Source organism: Ursus arctos, unplaced genomic scaffold (genome assembly GCF_023065955.2).
Source record: "Ursus arctos isolate Adak ecotype North America unplaced genomic scaffold, UrsArc2.0 scaffold_5, whole genome shotgun sequence".
NCBI lineage: Eukaryota > Metazoa > Chordata > Mammalia > Carnivora > Ursidae > Ursus > Ursus arctos.
In genome coordinates, this window is record NW_026623067.1 from 26,330,459 (window position 1) to 26,347,332 (window position 16,874).

Consider the following 16,874-nt stretch of genomic DNA (forward strand, 5'->3'; position numbering starts at 1 on the left):
CCCCCTTTTTTTCCAAGAAGGCTTTGCTGACTGGTAGATGATTTTGCAATTGTCTCAATTCCTCAGACTTTATTTGGATTCAGTAGTCTTCACAAGAATGATTTCCCTCCTCCTTTTTACTTAAATTCATGAAGTAAAGTATGCATTAAAATAGGAGGAGGAAGAGGAGTTCGTACACTTAGTGGCTTAAAGATTTCCTTCCTCAGCGTTTCTTTACAGAGCCAGAGCTTTTTTCCATGCTTGGTCATTCTCGCACAGTGGCCTTCCTAAGGATGAGTTACTATTACTCCCCGCCCTAGCCAGACTTGTGGAGAAGTTGGAGTTGTGAGTGTAAATGGGAGCTATTCTTTCACAGCTGTTAGCCTCAGCAGAGGAAGGAAGTGTGAGGGGCACCTGGGTGGCGCAGTCGTTGGGCGTCTGCCTTAGTCTCAGGGCGTAATCCCGGCGTTCTGGGATCGAGCCCCACATCAGGCTCCTCCGCTGGGAGCCTGCTTCTTCCTCTCCCACTCCCCCTGCTTGTGTTCCCTCTCTCGCTGGCTGTCTCTGTCAAGTAAATAAATAAAATCTTAAAAAAAAAAAAAGAAGAAGGAAATGTGAGCCCAGACTCAGATATGTGGAGGGAGTATTTTTCTCTCTAAATAAATGAATGAATACTGATGATTTAATTTGTATGAAGAACAGTATGGAGCCTTATCTTAACATTATTTGTTTAAAAGTAAACAAAGTATTCCTAGGGAATTCTGAGATTTCGAGCTGGGGTCTTTGAGAGCTCAGTGGTGGTGGTCCTCCCTGGCTCGGCATCATGGAGCTGGAGGTCGTGAAGGTCTGTGAGATGATGCTGGAAGGCAGGTCTGGGCTTCCGTGAAGGTGCAGTGGAATGGATGTCACTTTCAGGATTTGCAGATGTTGTTTGTGAAAATCACTTTCTCCTCTGTCTTGTATGTGGATGAGTAAATAATTTGGATGGGCAAAGGAACGCTAGCAGTTCACATGCTGAAGAGAACAGGCTCCAAGCCCTCCTAGTCACGACTTTAAGAGCTGAGGAACAATGGTAGTCTCTGCTTTTCCATTGTTGTGGTTCGGCTGTTTTCAGAAGGCACAACAGCCCTGTGTTGAGTTACTCTAAAGCTGGCTTTCAGCCTGGTGTATTCTTGTCTTTGAGTTAGAGATGGGTAGAGATTAGTGCAGCTGGTTACTTTAAATCCCCTGCCTTTCCTCAGGTGCCAGGCAGCCCTGGGCAGCTTGGGGGCCAGAGGTGATAGCCTCTGCTTTGAGGTAAGGGAGTTAAGTGTGGGCAGAAGTGGTTTAGGTGAAGAAGAAAAAGGTTATATTTTCTTTCTTCTGTTTTTAAGCTTATGTATATATATATATTTTAAGATTTTTGTATTTTTTTTGAGATAGAGAGCGAGAGAGAGAGCATGAGCGGGGTGAGGGGCAGGCAGGGGGAAGCCAGGTTCTCCACTGAGCAGGGAGCCCAGTGCGGGACGGATCCCGGGATTCCAGGATCATGACCTGAAGCGAAGGCAGATGTTTAACCGACTGAGCCACCCTGGCGCCCTATGTGTCTGTATTTTTAAAGCTTAAAGTAATCAAATATTAGATGTTTATAATTGTGATTATGACTGCTAGATTGTGTTGTAAATTTCAAAGACCCACCGGATCTAGCAGTGAATATGGACCATTTGGTTTGGTTCACATCCCTTTTCTTCCAGTTTTGTCTTCTTTAAAATCAAGTACCTTATATTAAAACTGCAGCATTGTTGAAGTTACTGTTTTGCTGAATGCCAGAATCATGTTTTCTTTTTATGGTAGGAAAATATGAATCAAGGGAAGACAGCTACAGAGCTGTCTTAGTTTAACTGCGTGTGTAAATTCATTTGAGTATCCTTCACTTTCTGTATACTTGATGTGACCTTGTTTTGCTCTGTTTATGAATAGGATCAGCCAATGGGAGGCTGGGAAATGATCAGAAAAATTGGAGACACATCAGTCAGTTACAAATATACCTCAAGATATGTGCTGAAAGCAGGCCAGACTGTTACAGTAAGTGAATTTAATCATCATTTAATTTAACTTTGCTGACTTAACTAACAGTTAAAGTGACTCAAGAAAATTTTTGGCTTAAAGAGAAAGCATTTTAGAAATGGGCATTAAAACATCTTTGACATGATCAGGGAATTACAAGTGCTATTAAAGATTTTAAAAATTATCTTATTGAGAGCAGTAATTGACTATTAAAAGTGGAAGGATTGACCTTTGAATTCTTTTTATTTTGTCTGTTCCAGTAGATATAAAACAGCTGTCTCTTGACTGATAATTGTAAGCCAGTCTGATTCAGGAGATAGTGCCTGGCATACATGCTAAGGTACGCCTTAACACAACAGTTGTCAGCCTTGGGTGACCCTCAGCGTCATCTGGCCCCACCTCACCCTTAGTCACCATCTCTGGTGTTGGATTAGGGACTTAGTTTTGAGTGAAAATTATTAAGTGATAGGTCCTGTTGTGAAGAATCACTTTTTTTAACATAGTTATTTTAGAGAAGGTAACATAGTTTTTACATGGTGTTTAAGTTTCTAGATTTGAAAAGAGATGGGCTTTGTGGCACTCTCACTCTATTTTGAGTTCTAAATGGTTCACTGTTGCTGTGTTCTGAAATGCCACGTCTTTAGTAGTCACTAAATATCATAGCATATTTTTTAGAGAAATAGCTTCATTGAGCAAATACAAAATTCCTTTACTTTTACTTAGTAAGCAGATTTTGCAAACAATGTATTGACTTTGATATAGATGTGAAAGAAGTCCACATTTTTATTCCTGAAGGATATAGAGGCGACAGTCTCTTTTTATCAATTCCTTTTTAAAAATATTGAACACATATTTTAAAATTTATGATTGATACATATCTTAGTGTTTAAGATCAAAGGCTCAAACTGGTTAGGACTTCTCTTTTAAATACTGTGTCGTAGAGCTTGATACCACATTGGGAAGAAAGCAGATGCTAATTTTGTAATGGTAAAAAATGGGAACAAATACTCCAATCACATTGTCCTTTCTTCTCTTCAGTAATTATTATAGTGAGAGAAAATTGTTCAGTCCTATTATGTGTCTTATGGAAGCTGCATAATGTGGTGGAGAGAATCTGACATTTTAATTCAGAAGATTCAGATTTGAGTGTGCTATCTCTCTAAAGTAATGTGAAACCATTATGCCAATCATCTGCTTTTTCCCCTAGATATAGTTTCTCAGGGACCAAATAGATATATATACTATAGGTTTAGTGGAGAACTCAATTATCATATGAGATGTAATCTTTTTTTTAGTAGCTAGCATTAAATGTGTTAAGAAGCTCCTTGGAACATGGTAGTGATAAGTAATCTTACTATAAAATTGTACCAGGCTATAGCAAAGATCAGTTTAAAACTCTACAACACAAGTAAGAGAAATATGTGTATATATAAAATTTTCTTGTAGCCACATTAAAGCGAAGTAAAAAAAGAAAGGTGTGAAATTAACTTTAGTACTGTATCTTATTTAATGCAATGTATCCAAAATACTATCTTTCAACATGTGATAAGTATACAAAATTATTAGATATTTTACCTTTTCTTTCTTTCTTTTTTTTTTCTTTTTTTGGACTGAGTGTTCAAACTTACAGATAGCCTCACAGTATATCTCAGTTTTTTGACTAGCCAAATTTCAGGTGCTCAGAAGCCATATATGGCTGGCATATTGAATACGATAGCTCTGGAACATAATAGTTTTAGATTAAATTACCCAATAAGGTTACCGACATTTTATGATTATTATGAACACTAAACCAACTCTGTGATTCCATATGGACTATGGTGAAAAAGTGTTGCTTGAAATTAGGAAAACACTAACATTCCACATGACCTAAGAGCCCAGATCCAGCTCCCTTTCGTTTTATCCCAGGAAATGCTCCTGTCCCTTTCTAGTTATAATGCTGACAGAAGATCTCGAAGCTTCAGGTGTGCATCTAAAGGGGACAGGTTTCCTCCTAATCAGAAATTCATAGATTTTTCTGCCCACTTAAAAAAATATCTGCCTATACTATTTCTAGTTTTCCTTGTGCCATCATGTAGCCATCTCTACTGTGAACTAATTTATGGGATGTAAAACTTTTCTGTTTTCACATAGTCTTTTAGAAACCTCAAGACTGGTGGTAGTATCCCTATAGTTGAAGACATTGAGGTTGGTGGAGCTGGAGTGATTTGTCTTGTCCACGGTTCACACCTAGGTTTTCTGACTCACACTTTCTCCATTCTATCAGTACTCTTTTGCCAATAAAATGCATTAAAAATACGGCAGAATTTCCTTGCTTATGAGAAGGGAAAAGTAAATATTTGCCTATTTCAGTAGTAGTCCTGTTTATCATTGATTAATGGGTTATTTGTTCATTACCTGCATGCATTTTGGAGTTCAGTCTCAGACACTCCTGGGGTATTGTGACACTGCCCCTTGTGGGAGACATACCAGTTTCTATAAGAATATTCTAGATGGGCAGTCTGCTGCAGATTTTTTGAGAGGAATTAGTAGTATCTCCTCACTGACTGCTGTTGGCAGCTGGGAGATACTATTGGAGCGGGTCAAAGGGCTCCATTCTGGAAGAATGGCCCATAAAACCCCTAACTGCATGCGGACAGGGAGAGCAAATCCCTGCTTCGTGAGCCAGAGCCGCCATGCGGCTTATCCCTTGTTCTTCAAAGCAGTGCCGCTTCTGTCCCGTTTTATGGATAATAGAATGAGGCCACTTGTGCACTTTCAGCTGATGTGTCGTGGGGCTAGGAGGTAAATGTAGACGGAGTCACCATTCCCATTTATTGGATGGGGAAGCTGAGGCCTCGATAGGCTCTCCTGGAGACACAGCTAGTTCGTACAGCAGGTCTGAAGCTGGGGCACAGTTCTGAGACTTAGAATCTGGGGTTCAAGTCTCTTCATTACGTTGCCATCACTAGGATGTGGAAGGGCTGGGTTCTGGGTGGACTAATGTCCTTTCTTTTTTCTAGGTCTGGGCTGCAAATGCTGGTGTCACAGCCAGTCCTCCCACTGACCTCATCTGGAAGAACCAGAACTCCTGGGGCACTGGTGAAGATGTGAAGGTTATATTGAAAAATTCTCAGGGAGAGGTAAGGCTGTTTTGTCAGTACCACTCCAGTGTCTGTTGCACTCGAAAGTTCCTTGTACAAGTGTGATTTCTTTTCAGAAGTCACACTGAAGTGTGAAATAACTGATTGCTTACCCAGACCAAGGCTGCTGAGTAAATCAAAGTGAGGCCACCTTGACATTTTAGGAGTGACGTGGGGGTGTATCGTGGAGCACTGATCAGGAGCACAGGCCCCGGTTTTTGCCTCACTGCCCGCTGGCTTTGTGACTTCTTCTGGCAAATTCCTTCACTTCTCTTCGTCTTCTCATTTTAAAATGGAGGATAATAATAAGACAGGTCACAGAGCTGTGATAATACTAATGTAATGGATCTGGTGTACGTGAGATACTCATTGGCAGACGCTCGGAATATATCTGTCTGTCTGGCCTCTGGTAATAATGTTTTTAGCTATTAGCTATGTTCCTAGCTCTCAGATTGTTTGTGAAACTCTTGAGTTTGAAGATTTTGGCGCATACATCTGCTTGGTGTTTGTGTTTTCAACACATCAGTGCTAGATTCTTGTCAAAGATCCTTCCCTGCCCTCACTGTCATATGAAGACACCTGTGCCCTGTGCATGCATGCACGCCTGCCTCCCCCTCCTGCCCCCAACGGGGCTCTGCGAGGGGGGGAGTGGCTGCACATCAACTTGCAGTTTCCCCTTTGGGTTTCCTTCTCTGCTCCCGGGATGCCAGCTGCAGACCTGTTTACCCTGTCTGGTGCTTGGCCACTCACTAGAGTCCTAATAAGCACATCAAGGGCAAGGACCTATTCTGATTTTCCCTGGCACATAATAGGCATTCAGTAAGAATTTCCTGGCTAAAAAAATTTTAAAAATTAAACAGAGACCTTCCCTTAAGTTCAGAGAAATAAAGTAGCTGACAGCATTTGCCATGGGGGTCCGAGGTGTTTGCACTCCAGGTCCTGTGCCTGGTGGTCTTCCCATCTGTCCCTCACCAGACGCACCTGCTGGTCTTTGGAATGCTCTTCATCCGGAATCCCTGTCCACCGAGGCTGGAGTTCCCCCGATCTCAGGCCAAATTGGGAAGTGAAACGGCCTGTGATCCTTTCACGGTAGACCTCAGCACAGTTGTGTGAGATTTAGGGAGCAGCTCTGGGGAATTCACCCCCGATACTTGCCCTGGTTCTCAGGGTACGGGAGTCGTTGACACATGCTGTCAGTCACTTTCAGGCTCCAGGGCGTTGGGTCTTTCTCCTGTTCTCTCTGCCGGAGCCCTTGCTTGCTTCTCGTCTTGGGCATGTCGGAGTCCTTCCCCTGTGGCCGCTGCTGCCGCCCCACTGCACTGACTGCGGCTCGTGTGCTGGGCGCTCCCCTGACATCGGCGTTGGCGGAACACAGGACTCTCTTGAGACACGGCTAAGTGGTGATCTGCTCAGGTCGAAAAGCCCTGTGAGGGGGGCCGTGGCAGATGCAGCAGGCTCTTGTGAGCCCTGGGACCCAGTCATCATCTGTACCGTTTGTTTCTCTGTGAAAATGTGTTTAGGTTACAAGTGATCTTGTAGGGGGTGTTTGGAATGTAGCAGGTTGAAAAGCCCCTAAAAGACATAGAGTGACCTATGAACAAAGTACATACAGTGATGGGGATGGGCTTGAGGTGGTATTACAGTGACATCTCCATAAAGCTAACTAAAGCTCGGGTTGCCCTTCATAATTGAAACCCTTGAATATTAGATTATTGAGTTGGTTAGTTTGTCTGTTCTTTTTAACCAACTTCTGTCTTCCTCTTGCTAGGCTCTATTGAGTGACTTCTGTCAGAAACGAGGAAAGTATCATGAATACAGTGTTTATGTCTGTGGTTGCCAGACAAGTACATTTGGTATTTATTCCTTTAATTCTGAAAACATGTTTATTAGTAGGTCCCAGGCCATATTTGCAACAACCCATAATTACCACCATAAAGACCATTGTTCTGTAAGATCGTAGATAATTGGCTTAAGTCAGTTTAATTTTTAATGTATATTTTCCTCTTGTTGAGGCATTGTAAGTGTCAGAAAATGCAGTTAAGCTGTCTGTAATGGGAATATACGGACTCACACAACCAAAAATCCAGAGATCGTGAACTTGACCCGGTGGCTCACCCAGTGTCCCTTGTCCCCAAGGATCTTCTGTGTCTCTGTTTTCTGAGTGTCTCCTTGGTTGATGCAGGATGGGTGCCGGGTGCTCCTGGAGGTGCATCCTTCAAGGTTGGCTTTTTGTGGGAAAGAGCCTCGTTCCCGTGAGTTTCCCATCCCGGGAATGGTACCAGCTTGGGTCACAGGCTCACCTCTAAACCAGTCGGTGGAGTCAGGAGGACAGAGTTAGCTTGAGCCGCCTTCTCCCCTCCAACAGTTCGATTCCGCTCTGCTCCTGTGACTCATGTGCCCCAGCTCCATGGGAGACATGGGGACCCAGCTAAAGCCCGAGGGCTCTGACTGACAAATGAGGACGGGGTAGTGGACGACTAAAAACAGCAAATGTTGACTTGCTACAATAGAATGTTTTCCTTTTTTTCTTTTCTTTTTTTTTTTTTTTTAAAGATTTTATTTATTTGTCAGGGAGAGAGAGAGAGAGGGAGCACAAGCAGGGGGAGCAGAGGCAGAGAGAGAAGCAGACTCCCCGCTGAGCAGGAAGCCCGATGCTGTGCTTGATCCCAGGACTCTGGGATCATGACCTGAGCCGAAGGCAGATGCTTAACCGACTGAGCCACCAGGCATCCCTAGAATGTTTTTCTGTGAGGGAAATAAGAAAGCAGTCTCTCTGTACCTCCCGAAATACAGTCATAACGGAAACTTCTGTATATGTGAATGACGACTTAGGTGTACAAAGATATCATAGTTTAACAGTCGGCCCCTCCACCCACAAAAACAGCTCCGATCTGTACGTAACGTTTGCTGATTGCTGTGGCATCGGCGTCCCGTCCTCCCACCGTGGTGATCTCAGGCTGTCAGCATGTCGCCCCTGAGCAGAGTTGGCACAGGTGGACACATCAGCTGGTGCTGGCTGGCTTCAGTGCGCTCCTGAATCGTGTACCTTTCTGTGCGTGCAAGGCTTTAACAGGGACTGACTGATAATACATCTGTAGACAGGCCGTTTTTGTGGATCTTTTAGGGCACTTGGGCTGGGTATCTGCTGAGAGGAATTTTTTTGATAAAGACATGTATCTGTTAGCACCTTGACTAGTAACAATTTCCTGGGCCTCAGCCTCCCAACAATTTTTGGTTCTCAATTTGTTTTACGATTTTTCTATCAATTTTTGACATTATTTAGCACACTTGTTTTCTATACAGGCTCTCTGCATTAGATTAATTGGTTTTTAAGTATCGTCAAATGAAAAGTGCTTAACAACATGCTTACATTAAAAGTAGTTAAATTGAATTTATAATTAACTTTGTTGGGCAAGTTGCTCTTTCTGTTTCTCATTCAAGGACAATGCTCTTATGTCACATGCTTTAAGAACCCGTGTTTCCAGATGAGGTGTATACACTTGTCACCAGCTGCCTGAGCTGGAGTGTAAGAATTCTCTAGCAGATTTTCTTCGACTTTTCTTGCTTTATTTTAGGATGAATTATGGAAAGCTGGGTACTCTGAGAGTTTTTTGAGAGTTCTTTTTCTGTTCATATGCCGCCATCCCCCAATCACTCTCTTACCTCAAAGCATTGTGATTGATCTAAGGATTCACATGCTTTTTGGTCAGTGTGGGTTTGGCCAAAGCAGGCTGATATTTGTGAAATGGCTATTTGTGTTTGTAACCACTGACTGAGCTCCTGGAGTTGAAGTTTCTGGCAGATGGAAACTCTCAGAATGGTCCATCTTCTTTGGCTATGCAACAATAACCAGCATTCCCCAGAAAATACTAGTGTACACCTTGCTTCGTTTATGAAACATATCCTTGGACATATTTAAAACGGAGCTCTCATTTGTGCGACACGGTTTCTTGGTTTTCTTTCTCTGCCATTGTAAACTAGCTGGTTGTGTGTTAGAGTCCAGATAAGCTGTTAGAGACGTACGTTTTGATCTTCGTCTGTGGGGTTCTTTCCTGAGTGACCTCGGGATTTGGTACAGAACGAGACGAGCGGCTCCACAGCATCTGTGGGACACACTCGTTTACTTGCCGCCGGCTCCTCGGGTCAGCCTTGTGCTTACACGGACACCGCTGCGTCTGCACGTCAGCCTCCTCTCCCGCAGAGGCGTCTGCGCGTGCGCCTTTCAGCACCGAAGGGAAATGGCTGCGTTCTGTCGCACCTCCAGTGAGTGACGGGACTGTGTTCTGTGTGGAATACATTGCAGCTGCTTCACTAGTGTGCTATCAGTAGGGAGTGCTCATCCGTCTTGATTCCGTTACCCAGGAGGAACCAGTTGCTGAAGGTGGACTGTTGCCACCATGGTCCCCGAGATCACAGCATTTGGCTTTCACCTTCGAATTTAGTACCTTCTTTTTGCTAGGAGCCAGGATCTTGAAGCTGAATTCATGTTGAGTGTTATAAAGAATCCAGGGTGCCACATGGTTCGTGGAGTTCTTAGTCACAGAATGGGATCAAAAGCTTTGGAAACTTCACAGCAGGTGTTTCACATTGGACACCAGGAGCCCCCCCTGCAGGGAATATTGAAAATCTAAGAACTGCTTTCAGTTATGCAAAATTTTCTGCTCAGTAGCTAAAGCTGTTGATGAACCACTTTTTTCTTTTTAAAAAAATAATCCCTGATGTAGGAAAGGTGCTGTTTCTAAAAGTGAAGCAAGGAAAAGTTCCCTCTCCCCGACTGCCTTTGTGATCTTTGAGTATGGTTTTAACTTAAGATCAAGCCACTCTTGTTTTTAGGAGGTTGCTCAGAGAAGTACAGTCTTTAAAACAACCATACCTGAAGAAGAGGAGGAGGAGGAAGAGGCGCCCGAAGTGGTTGTAGAGGAAGAACTTTTCCGCCAGCAGGTATTACTTTCGTGTATTTGTTTTAGGTTTTATTGACAGAATTACATAAAAACCAAAATCAATAGTTTGGTTTTTTTCCCTGTTACTTGATGAACCAAGTAAGTCATTGGCTAGGTGGTGTGGATTCGTTTTTCCTGAGGAGATACTCAAGATATAGTGCCTTAGAGTGCTGGAGGAAGACGGTAGCACTTCTTTTAAAAAAATTTGTTTTCTCAATGTATCAAGTTTCAGTTGTGTTTTATAATGTACATAGTGTGTTCCGGTAGGACCTGTATACCACATATAAAAAAGTACATATGGGTTGGAATGCATGCTCAGAATTATTGAAGAGTTCTGTGATAGAGAAGTTTCGATCACTAAATTAGAGCCTCTGCATATAAACTTTAAAAACCAACTGCAGTGGGAAACAAAATTCGTGCTATATTAGGTTCCTAATCATCTAATTACAAGATAGACTTTAGGTGATGCTTGGGCTTTTGAGAGCCCTTGAAATAAAGAAACTCCAAATTTGATTTTAATTAATTAAATTGGAATTATTAATAAGTAATAAGCTTTCAGTTTATATTCTTGAGATGTTTGAGTCAGATGGTTAATCAGAGTTCCTACCCTTATCCTTATAAGACTTTGTCTCTGTGTCTAGAGATTTATAAATCTCTTCGTTTTTCTTCATTGGCCCCAGTCCTACTCGAAAAAACATTCTCGTATGTGGTCAGCCCTCAGGGTTGAGAACCACTTGAAGTGGGTTGTATGAGGTAGAGTGAATTTTTGGATACTTCCTCATACATTTTGGAGGACTATTTCAGAACAGATACTTTAGGCTTAGCTTACACAAGAAACAAGGACAAGATCCATTTCCTGCCCTTGCCGGGAAGCATTATAATGACTGAAGTAAAATAACAGTGTAAGAGATACCTCGGGTGTGGGACAAGTGGCTCAGAGTAGGAGTTGGAGCAGGCAGATGCTGGAGACAAGGCCGCCAGCAGAGCTGAGAAGATCTCTGGGAAGTATGCTTGTCTAGTATTTTGAAGGATTGGCTGTTACTTGGGTATCAGAAGACAGACAGTGGTGTTCTGCAGGTGTTCGAGTTAGCTGTTGGCTGCATTAACATACACCCCAAAGCTTAGTGCCTGAGAACAAGTATTTCTTGCCATGTTCAGTGGTTTGACTGGGCTTATCTGGGCAGTTCTTTTGCTCCACGTGTTCTAGAGTGAAGTTAATGAGGCATTGCATTCAAGTGGGATCATGGCTGGTGCTGGAAGGTTCTCTTTGTCTCCCTCCATGTTCCTTTATCTTTTGGTATTTTAGCCCACGCTTAATTATAACATGGTGGCTGGCTTCCACGAGGGTGAAAAAGAGAGCACCAGATGTCTTAAAGGCTAGGCCCATAGTCTCTTAACCAAAGTGAGTCTCTAGGCCACCTCCAGTTCTAGGTGAGGGTAAATAGTCTTCAGCTCTTGATGGGAGGAGTGGCAGAGAATCTGTGGTGATCTTTCGTTCACCACAGGGGATGTGTCAGGACTTGTGTGTCAGACATACAGGAGTTGGGGAGCTTGGTGGTAAGCGTGCAGTTGGGATGCCTGGGCAGATAACTTCTGCCCATGGTGGGGCCAAGGAGACGCTGAGACCGAATCCGCGGTTGACTCCAGAAGGCAGACTGCAGAGACACGGAGGGACTGTGTGAATGGAGGTTCCTAAGGACATAGTGACTGAACTTGAGCGGGGAGAGAAGGAAAAGAAGTCCGACGTGTGAGGCTTTTAGCTTCGTGATCAGAGTACGTAATAATTTCAAGGTTTGAAAGAGAGAAGATGAAAGGATAGGTATTTTCACTTTGCATTAGAGAATGGATCCAAGCGCCTTTCAGATTGATTAGGTTTTTGTGGTGACCTTCAACAAGCCAGTTTCTTTCCAGTCCAGTGGTAAGTCACAGGTCAGACTGTGAGGTTTTAAGGAATTAGCGGTAAAAGAGGAGAACGGAGGGAGCCATTTTGCCTTCACATTGGAGGACGAAGAAGCCAGACCACGTGCCGGGAGATGCGTAAGCAGAGGACCCAGCCAGCTGGAGTCCTGACGGGGTTCAGAATGGAACCCACTGACCTCCTGTTTCCCAAGTTCTAAAAGGAGATTATTTATTGAACAGTGACTTTCAACTTCAGCTGCATGTTAAAATTACTCAGGGAGCTTTAAAATTACATATAGATAGATCCACTTTCCCATTTAAATGAGAAATTCTCATTGAGTTGATCTAGGGACCTCGATCAGGTTTTTTTTTTAAAGCTCCTCCGGATCTGAACGTGCAGCTGGAGGAGTTCAGTGTCACCGTTCTGGAATTTGTTGGAAGAATTCCAACAAAAAAGGGTAAGTGAGGAATGATAAGGGTTCATCTGAAGTCAGGTAATACGGATTTGTCCTGTTTCTCTCGTAGTCGAAAGTTATCTCGTCTGCTTTCGTAGCTCTGATTTTTCTTTCTGCTTTTCCTCATCAGGGAACCACCAGAGCATCCAACAGAAGCTGTGCAATTATGTAAACTTCTCAAGTCAGCGGTCTTCCTCAAAATAAAGAAGTATGGTAATCCTTACCAACGTGCAGTGCAGAGCCTTCTCAGAAGCACAGAATATTTTTGTATTTCCTTTATGTGAATTTTTAAGCTGCGAATCTGATGGCCTTAATTTCCTTTTTTGACACTGAAAGTTTTGTAAAAGAAACCATATCCATACACTTTGTTGCAAGATGTGAATTATTGACACTGAACTAACTGTGTACTGTTTGGAAAGGGTTCCTCAAATTTTTTGACATTTTTTTTGTATGTGTGTGTTTTTTTAAGTTCTTACGAGAAGGGTCGGGAGGGTAAATAAACCACTGTGTGTCTGGGCATAATCTGAAGATTGCTGCATCTTGATTGGCAATCTGCTCTTGATTACTCTCTGCTACATATAACGGTGCTGTGAGGGGGGCATTTTTCAATATATCGAACTTTTGTACTGAACTTTTTTGTAATAAACAATCAAGGCTACAAAAAATTTTTTTTAATAGAAAAGAGAAATTTTGTAAGAAGGCAATATTAACCTAATCATCATGTAAGCACTCTTGGATGAAGGATTCCACAAAACTTTGTTTTATGGTTACTTCTTCTCTTAGATTCTGAATTCATGTGGGGATGGCGGGGTGGGAGGGAAGGGTTTCTCTTAAAACGCGTTAGCTGTGTTTTTAAAGATAGTGTAACTTGCTTTAATTTCCTATGTTACATTAACAAATAAACGCTGTTTTAATATTAATCTACTGTCTTTTTTAACTTTAAAAGCCCGATTTTGGTGGGGGGAGAAAAGTACCGTCTTAGTTTTGCTTTTAATAAAGATAATTTGGCTGCTTATTCAAGCTGCATGTTTCTCTAAGCTTCGATAATGCAGAAGATAAATAGACAAATGCACTGTTGTGGTGTCTTCCCCCCTTTTCTGTACTCTGTTGTCATTAATAACGGTAGTAACAATGGTAAAAGCTGCGATAATAGGTAATGTTTTGGAGCCAGGCATTGTGCTCAGTGCTTTACATTTTTTAGCTTGTTAACAATAAGACCTTTCAAAATTTCTTTAAAGAGGAAAGCCAAATGGGAACAGGGACAGTGGCAGAGGACACTGAGGAAGACATTCCTCTTAAAGCAAGATGATGGAGATAATACTTAGCATCTAGTTCTAGTGTCTTGTAAAGTGTAGAGAAGAGATACCGAGTAACAGGTACCTTCTGGAGGGTGAAGGTACGAGTGCTCTGACCTAGGCGGGTGTGTGCTGTGGGGTGGCTTGCTTATGTATGGTGGTAATTAGGGTGTCAGTTGGTGGGGGTTTGGGGCATTTTTGTCTTGTGATTGCTTTAGCCATGCGTGTTCGTCTTGTAGAAAGCGGAATGTCTGGACCATCTCTAGAACGGACAGATGATCAGTTTTGGAAGCCAACCCCGAGTCAGTGTTTGGTTTTCTCTTAAAATACTCCTGCAGTAAGCTGCGCAAAGACTCCCAGCTTTCCGTTGAAAATAACTCCCGAAGTCTCGGAATCACTGTGCTCTGCAGATTTACTGCAGACTCTGGTGCCATCGCAGACACAAGATAAATGCCGGCTAAGATACTCTGTCTGGTGAAGCAGATGAAATGAGAACTTCTCAACACAGATTTATCCTCAGAGTGAGAATGGCGCTGCCGCGTACGGCCAGACTCGGCTTGGAGCTGTTTTGCCACAAGATGGGGTTCTTGTCATCAGAATACATTCGGGGGCCTTTACCACTGGCTGAACTAGGTTCTGGAGACCTCGCTTGCAGGACTGAGGCATTGGGAAGCGCTGTGGCTGTGATCCCCAAGTGTGTGCGTCCTCTAGTGACGCGGACGTCCGTCCAGTGATTCGGAGCGAAGATCCAGCGCCCCACGAGCACAGGGTTTGGCGTCCCGGGATGTGTAGCAAGCCGGTGACTGTTGGGTTGACTCAGGCTGACAAAGTTTAGACTAGATTGAGGTTTTCTGAAAGCAAGCAGCACTATGCCTGTCCCCCCCGAACGTGAGAGGTGGACGGTCAGAGTGCCTGTTGCCTCCCGTGTCCTCACTGTGTCACCACATCCATGGAGCTTATGGGGTACGTTTCTGGGTTATTGAACTAGTTTACAAGCATGAAATTTCCCCTTCATTTTGTCTTTGGTGTTCTGGTTTCACCACTATTTAGACAGAGATTTATTTTATTTTTTTTAAGTAGGCTGCATGCACAGCGTGGAGCCCAGTGCGGGGCTTGAACTCACGACCCTGCGATCAAGACCTGAGCTGAGACCAAGAGTCAGGTGTTTAACGGACCGAGCCACCCAGGCTCCCCTAGACAGGGATTTATTTATTTATTTTTGTTCCTCTTGTGTGTAGGTCTCATCTCTGTGTTCTTCATTAAGAAAATTCAGGGTGTTCTTATTTTGTTGAATATTATCTCTTTCCCGTTCGCTGTTCTTTTTGGTGATTTCTTTTAGATTTATATTGAACCTGTTCTCTTTCATATCTTTTTTTTTTTTTTTTAAGATTTTATTCATTAGAGAGAGAGCACAGAGGGAGAGTGAGAAGCAGGCTTCCCGCAGAGCAGGGAGCCTGATGCGGGGCTCGATCCCAGGACCCCTGTGATCATGACCTGAGCCGAAGGCAGACGCTTAACGACGGAGCCACCCAGGCGCCCCCTTTCATATCTTCTAGATTTCCCTGTGTTGTCTCAGTTACTTCTTTGTATGTATCTCACTAATCTTGTTCTTAGCCTTACGTTTTTTATCCTGCTCATTGAATTTGTAATTTCATTGACTATACTTTTCATTTCTGGAATTATCTTTGATTCTTTTTCAAAATTGCCGTTTTTTCAGCTCTTTTTCAGCTCCTTTTATTTTTTTTCCTTCTTTCAAAGAGTCATCTTAATCACACTTATTTTGTGGTTTCTTTTCTCATCTATATGTTCCTGGTTCTTGTGGAGATCCTAATTTTTCTGTTAGTTGCAGAAAAATGAATGGTTTGCTTTGTCATGGGGTTTTTAGGATTGTCAGCTTCTCTTCAGCAAGGGCTGTTTATTTTGTGAGTGGTTTGTGTCCCTACCGTAGAGAGTAATTTGGGGGTTTCGTGTGCCAACTCCCCAGTGATTATAGTGGATTGGACGTTTGTTGCTGTTTTCTCATCTTGTGAAAAATGCACTTGGCTGCTGGTGCGTGGGTCTTCGTGGTTTCTCACAGGTCACTTGGACCTGCTGTTCCCAGTCCCCATCAGAAGTTTGCCTGTGCTCTGGGCCGGCCGGCTTGCTGTACTGGGAGGTGTGAGAGCACCTGAAGCTCCTGAGCCTTTTGCAACCGGCTCCCTTCTGGGTCCCTCCCGTGCGTGGAGTGTGTGCTCTGTTTCCTACCCCGACCTCCACCCCTACTCTGAATTCTTACTCCTTTATGGCACCTGGACATTTTCGGTTCTTATTTTAAGCTTGGCTCTCTATTACAACAAAGATTGAGTTAGCGTTTATCAGTTTTGCTGTGAAAGAAGGGGTCCTCCTTGTTGGCGTATTTCCGCGTCGCACATCAGTACGAACATAAGCACACTTATCTGCATATATGTATGTGTATGTATTTTAAGAGAGATGATTATTCTAAATCATGATCCTTTTGGTTTCAATTTCTCACCCACCATCCCTTTCATGAAATCTTAAATTACGAAGAAAGTTCTTTGAATGCCCTTTCTTTTCCTGGCCAAATCACATGTTAAAAACAAAATGGGAAATTGAAAAGGATCTTTAAATAACCCGTGCTTCTGAATCACTGGCTTCTAAACAAAATGCAAATCTTTTTAGTTCTGTTGCGTGAAGGAGCGGCGTGGAGATGAATTTTAGGGGGTACCACCAGAAGAGAATGACTTCAGCCTCTGAAGCCAGGTTCTGGTATTTCCAGGATAGTCACCTGGGAAAACCCAGAATTCTGAAATTGGGAGGACTCCTTCCCTCTCCTGCCAGAAAGAAAAAGGCGCAGAAGGACGCAATATTTAGTATTCTGTGTTTCTGCCATTTGCCTGTCTTACTAATGAGACACTCAGAACCAAACCGATGGCAATAAGGAAAATATTTAGGCAAAATACACGGACAGCTCGCAGACGTTGTATTTCAGGGTGTTGTGGGGAGAGCGTCGCGGGAACGTGCCGAATGGGGAGACCGTTAATGCGGAACAGGACGGGGAGTGGAGGGTCGGGCAGAGCGAGGGCGGAGGACGGTGCTGGAGACTGACCAGCGGCCCGTGTGCCCTGGAGGCTGGCACCG

General features: G+C 43.3%; 1 protein-coding gene across 1 annotated transcript in view; it reads left to right on the forward strand.

Annotated features, from left to right (window-relative positions):
- Nucleotides 1–13,361, forward strand: part of LMNB1 (lamin B1) — a 47,237-nt gene extending 33,876 nt beyond the window's left edge. Inside the window, exons 8-11 of the mRNA XM_026507866.4 lie at nucleotides 1,939–2,043; nucleotides 5,028–5,147; nucleotides 9,981–10,088; nucleotides 12,572–13,361. Coding sequence (XP_026363651.2) covers nucleotides 1,939–2,043; nucleotides 5,028–5,147; nucleotides 9,981–10,088; nucleotides 12,572–12,613 — 375 coding nt within the window. The 3' untranslated portion in view covers nucleotides 12,614–13,361. The remainder of the gene's footprint in view (nucleotides 1–1,938; nucleotides 2,044–5,027; nucleotides 5,148–9,980; nucleotides 10,089–12,571) is intronic.
- The last annotated feature ends 3,513 nt before the right edge of the window (nucleotides 13,362–16,874 follow it).